The sequence below is a fragment of the Opisthocomus hoazin genome, chromosome 14 (assembly GCF_030867145.1).
Source record: "Opisthocomus hoazin isolate bOpiHoa1 chromosome 14, bOpiHoa1.hap1, whole genome shotgun sequence".
Taxonomy (NCBI): Eukaryota; Metazoa; Chordata; class Aves; order Opisthocomiformes; family Opisthocomidae; genus Opisthocomus; species Opisthocomus hoazin.
The window spans coordinates 7,444,607-7,450,606 of NC_134427.1; the positions used below are offsets into that span (position 1 = coordinate 7,444,607).

The 6,000-nt window shown below is 62.2% G+C and overlaps 1 protein-coding gene across 1 annotated transcript in view; it reads right to left on the reverse strand.

Moving 5' to 3' along the window:
- The window catches only part of PCDH19 (protocadherin 19), a 59,426-nt gene extending 54,793 nt beyond the window's left edge, over positions 1-4,633 (reverse strand). The window contains exon 1 of the mRNA XM_075435716.1: positions 2,473-4,633. Within this exon, the coding sequence (XP_075291831.1) occupies positions 2,473-4,613 (2,141 nt within the window). The 5' untranslated portion in view covers positions 4,614-4,633. The remainder of the gene's footprint in view (positions 1-2,472) is intronic.
- Between the last annotated feature and the right edge of the window lie 1,367 nt (positions 4,634-6,000).

The window sequence follows — 6,000 nt, forward strand, 5'->3', positions numbered from 1 at the left end:
ACTATCTCCTGATAATACCTGATAACTCCAAATCTTTTCTCCAACCGCATCCTACCCCTCCCTCGCTCCCCGACACGCACAGCCCCTTCTGCTGGGAAATGCTTTCATCTTCTAGAAATCGGAGACAAAAAAAAATGTGTTTTGTGAAGAGAAGTGATCCTTTTTGACCTTTTTTTTTTTTTTTTACTGCAAGCTTGTTTTTCTCTGCCTTTCTTTGCTTCCCACCTGCCAAAGGAACCAACTGATGAAGTGCCTTGTTTGCCTTCTGCAAAACACCGGAGGAAAAAAGTTACCGTAAAACACCACCCGAGCAAATAATGACAGATAGGACTGCACCTTGCACGAACCGGGTACGCTCGGTGCGGAGTGACTGGGGCTCCTCTTCCCGTAGGGAGCAACGCAGCCCCAGCCAATGCCCCACCGACGAATCCGTACAGGCACAGCACTGGGCAGCTCGGTATTTCCCAGGGAAGCACATCAAACGCTACCCACCCTCAGAAATACACATTGGAAAGTCAGGACTTTGCGCCTCTTCTTGTTATGAAAGCAGCATTAAAAAAAAAAAAAAAAAAAAGGAAAGAAAATCCAACAGCTGCAACAGAAATAATGGGATGAATAAATAATACAGTTTATCTAGAAAGGCAAATATTGGAAAAATATTCTTGTTCCAGAAAGCTAATTGCCTGAGCATGAAAATGCCACCAAGCCGAACAGCTCCCATATAACCTTACGTGTCTCATAAATTAACTCATTTTACGAAGACTCTCCAGCGGCTGCTCGTGAAGAACCTCCAAAATCAGGCACTGCAAAGCCTAAAGGCGCTCACCCAGCACGGGGAGAGGGTGCCCCACGGTCGCGGCCGCTGCTGAGCCTACCTGGTGCGTCCCTGCCTCTGCGGCTGGCTTCTCCTGCCCAGATGCACGCTGATAACAGCCCCTGCGTCCCCTGGGCACGCAAATAAATCAGGGGACGACGGCAGGGATTTCTGTTGTGCCAACAATCTATATGCTGCTGACTCGTCTAACAATGCTTGATGAAGCTTTAATTGTTTTGTTTACCTAAATGTTTAAGTTTGGCAATGCGAGAGCCCAATTATTTCCTGCAGGCATTCATTTTGCTGTCCTTTCTCTATTGACCAATTATCTAATTAAACTGCACTTCATTAATCCCTAAGCCGTCACAGTAAACCCAGGGCTTATAGATATGTGTGAAGCTGTTAGGGGCACCCCACGATGTGATTTTTATCCCTTCAGGTCCTATTCTCGTTTAACGGGCCGAGCTGGCAAGAAACCCGGTGCAAGAGCTTTCACTTGAAGCTAGGCATCCCATAATACAGCACAGACCGACCTTTATTTGCAGACGATTTTTCCCCCATGGAGCAAAAAAGGCTTACGAACGCACTTGAACGCTCCAAAAACGGGACGTAAAAAACCGAACTCTCCGGCATTATTTCTGCGTAAATAAAACTTTAAAAACCACGCACCCCCCCGCGCCACGGAATGGCCGGGGGCCAGCCTGCGTTTCCAAGGCAGGGCAAAATTAATTTCCATCCCTCCCCTCCGGAACGGCTCGGTGCCGAAGGAATGGAGAAGTCATGGCTATTTCACTGGTAACAGGATTAAACCATTTATGAGGCATTGCAGCTGCTCTTTTATGGCATCTGATTGATATTCATGTGTGGTTAGCGTTTGTCTCCTAACTTGTGTAACACCGAGAATAGTAAAAGAGAGACAATAATCGCCGGGCTGTTACATATTCAGGGGACCGGCTTTCCCCTCTGCGCCTTTCAGCAGCTCCGGGCGCGGGGCTGACCTCCCCGCCGGCATTTCGGACCCCGCAGCACGCATTCAGCCAGGGCAAAACCACGCAACGCCGCCAAAATCCCCGCCTCGCCCCATCGCCGCCAGCCCAACGGGCCGCGCCGGGTGGCGGACCGGGGCCAACCGTTGGCTTCTCCCCGCGGTTTGATCCGGGTGGCCCCACCGCCAGCCGCGGCGAGGAGCCGCAGCGGGCGCACAATAGCTCTTTTGACCGGCGAGCGAGGGCTGGCGGATGGCACGGCGGCCGCTCGCCCCGTCTGCTGCCGCGGGGATGCGGCGGTGGCTTGGGGGGCTCTCGCCCTCCCGCCGGCGAGCACCGGGGACGGGGGGCTGCCCGCGGGAACCGGCCGCGCCGCTGTAAAACTGTTCTCCCCCCTTCCCGCGACGGAGCGCGTGAAACCAGGGACGCTGCAACAGATTGTCAAGCCGCGCAGTGAAGTCGATTCGTTGCTCGGCTTCTCCCGGAGAACAGTTTTTTCAAGCTCGGCAGGAAATTTCCTTAGAGGGACGGGAACCTCGCTTGCCTTCCGAAAGCAAATCTCCCCCCCCCCACACACACCTCCCCCAGGTACACAGCAGCAAACAGAAGAGTAACCGGGCTGACAAAACCACAGCAGACCAGGCAGGCGGGCAGCAACAAAGATGTCTTTACCTGCAGTTGTAGGTCCTGATTTCCTTGTTATCCCTTTTGCACTTGACTGCCACAAAGATCATGGTGACAAAAAGAATGGCTGCGATAGAGCCCAGGGCAATAATGAAAATCAGGGAGAGGTTAACAGATCCGATGGACTCCTGGGCATCCAGGGCTGGAGACAGGTATATCAAAATCAAGGCGGAAGCCGACAGAGATGTTTTTCCATGGTCGTGAGCCACCACGATCAGCTCGTAGGCTGTCTTTGCGTTCTCCCCAAAGGCTCTGGTGGTCCTTATCTCTCCATTGACCTGGTCTATCTCAAAAAATCCTCTGTCTCCTTCCACCATTTCGTAGGAAAGTCTGCCATTTTCACCCTCATCATAGTCGTCTGCCTTGACCACCGTCACCAAGTAGCCGACCCCTGCGTTCCTGGGGATGTACACCTCTGCGGTCCCGTTGACCAGTGGCGGGGCCGTGATCACGGGGGTGTTGTCGTTGACGTCCAGGACGATCACCCTGACAGTGGCATTGCTCTGCAGAGAGGGATTACCCCCGTCTTTTGCCAAGACCTTGAACTCAAAGGCCTTCGTCTGTTCATGATTGAAGGACCTCAAAGCATAGATATCTCCAGAGTTGGGGTTGATGGAGACGTAGGTGAAGACAGGCATGTCCCTAACTTGGGAGGGCACGATCTGGTAGGAGACGCTGCCATTGAGGCCCAGGTCAGGGTCCCTGGCCGAGACTGAGAGGAGGTAGGCCCCCGGGGTGTTGTTCTCCTGCACGATGACCTGGTAGTAAGGCTTAGAGAAGTGGGGATGGTTGTCATTCTCATCGGTGATCTTGACGGTGAAGGACTTGGTGGCCTGCAACGAGGGGACGCCATTGTCCTTGGCCTGGATGGTGAGGTTGTACTGGTCCCTCTGCTCCCGGTCCAGCCGCCCGTCCACCAGGATGGTGGAGAAGCTCTCATACTCCTGGAGCCGGAAAGGCACGTTGCCCAGGAGCTTGCACTGCACCCGCCCGTTGGCCCCAGAGTCGCGGTCCGAGACCCGCACCAGGGCGATGACGTACCCCGGCGGGGCGTTCTCGCTCACCTCCACCAGCTCGCTGTTGACGGAGAGCAGGTTGATGAGGGGCGGGTTGTCGTTGGCATCCTGGACGCTGATGGTCACTTTGCAATGGGCAGGGATGGAGTTAGGCCCCAAGTCCTTGGCCTGCACGTCCAGCTCGTAGACGTGACCCTCCTCGTAGTCAATGGCTCCGCTCACCGTGATGAGACCGCTCTGGGGGTCGATCTGGAAGAGCTCCCGGGCCCGCTCGGAGACGTAGCTGTGGAAGGAGTAGAGGACCTGGCCATTGGTGCCCTCGTCCGGGTCGGAGGCGTTGAGGCGGATAACCGGCGTACCCGGCGGGGCATTTTCAGGCACGCTGACGGTGTAGGCCGGCTCCTCAAAGAGCGGGTTGTTGTCGTTGGAGTCGATGACGCGGATGCTGAGCTCCACCGTGCCGAAGTTGGGCGGGTCACCACCATCCAGCGCTGTGATCACGTAGCTGTAGTGGGACTGGGTCTCACGGTCCAGGCTCTTCTCCACCACCAGCTCTGCAAAGCGGGACCCATCGCCCCGCGTCTTGGTCTCCAGCCCAAAGAGGTCGTTGGGGGTGATCTCATAGCTTTGCACACCAAAGCTGCCCGAGTCCGGGTCGTAGGCGCTCTCCAGCGGCACCCGGGTGCCGGGGCTGGCCGTCTCCGAGATTTCCAGCTCGATCTGGTCGGTGGGGAAGCTGGGCGCGTTGTCGTTGAGGTCCTTGATCTCCAGCTTGATCACGCAGATCTCCATGGAGCTGGACATCACCTCCAGCGAGATGACGCACTTGGGGCTCTGCCGGCACAGCAGGTCCCGGTCGATCTTCTGCTTGGTCACCAGCAGCCCGGAGCCGGGGCTGATGTCCACCAGGTGGGGGGCCGAGTTGGAGACCACCCGGAAGGCGGCGGGCTGCCGGGAGTCCAGCACGAACCCGGCGTCCCGGGCGTCCTTGGCGACGTTGGCGATCACCGTGCCGGCCCGCTGCTCCTCCTCCACCGAGTACTTCAGGTTGACGAGGGCCCCAGCGCCGGCCCACAGCAAGGCGGCCCCCAGCAGCGCCGGGAGAGCCCCCATCGCCGCCGCCGCGCCCCGACGGCCGCCGGCCGCCCGCCTCAGGGGCCCGCCGCCCTCATGCGGGCAGCACCCGCCGGGCTGACCCGGCGGCGGGCGGGCGGGAGGCGGGGAGGGAGCGGGCACCGGAGCCGCGGTCCCCCGCGCCCACTCCAACGCCGCCCGCTCAGGCGCTGCGAGCCGGCGGTGCCGCGGATGGGCCGGGCATGGCGTGCGGGAGCGGGAGCGGGGAGCCGAGCCGAGCCGCGCCGAGCCCGCTCCTGCCGGCGCTCGCTGCGGCGGCCGCACGCCACTGCCCGCAGTCCGGAGCGCCGGCGGGCGGCGCGGGGGCGGGCGGGCGGCGCGGGGGCGGGCGGCGGCGAGCCTCGGCCAATGGGCGCGAGGGGGCGGAGCCGGCGCGCCGCGCCTCCGCCAATGGGACCGCGCCGAGCCGCGCTGCCGGCCGGCGGGGCGGGGCTGGGGCGGGGCCCGCGGAGCGGCGCGGTCGGGAGCGGGAGCGGGGCGCGGAGCTGCGCGGAGGGCGCCGAGCCCGACCCGGTGCCCGGGAGCTGCGGGCCCGGTCAGTCGCTTTCCCTCTGGGGCAGGAGTGAGCCCGCCCCTCTCCGGCTGCACCGCACCCCGGGAGCCGGCGTGGGGCCCGGGACCGCCGGGCTCTCCCGGGCGGCCGCAGCCCCTGCTCGCTGCTAATTCCCGGAGAAGGCACCGTGGTTCCGTCTTCTTTTAAAAACGAAATAAAGCTTCCATCGTCCGTGTGCCGGCGCCTTACCTCGGGTCTCCGCGCGCGGCACGCAAGCTCCCGGGGTGCGATTAAAAAGGGGCACCGGGAAGACGTCGCCGTGCCTCGGGCACCGGGGTGGCGCGGCTCCCCCCGCTCCCGAGGTTAAAAGAGGGGCCGGGAGCCGGCGCGTCCCTGCGGCAAACCGCCCCGGGAGCCCGCCGATCGATAGCGGCGAGCCGGCGCCGCGGTGGTGGGGGGCGGCCGGGTGGGCACAGACCTGTCGGGACGGTGGGCAGCGGGAGCCGCCGCCTCGCCGGTGCGGACGCGGCCCGGGCACCCCCCCAAGGCGGCGGCTCCGGCCCCGGCCCCCCGGCCCCCCCGGCCCGGCCGCGCCGTCGGGCCCCGCCGCGCCTTCCCAGGCACAACGGCGCCATCTAGCGGCCACGGCGGGGAGGCGGAGCGGCGGGACCGGCCCGGACCGCGCACGGCGGAGACGGGAACGCGCCTGGCCCCGGGGGTAGCAGGGGTGCCGTGGCCCCACCACCACCACCCTCACCCCCCCCCCCCCCCCCGGGTATCGTTGCCCCGGAGACTCTGGAGGGGACACGGCGCGGGTCGCCACCCGGGGGGGGGGGGGGGGGGCCTGCGGAGGGTGCCCGGGACACCACCCCT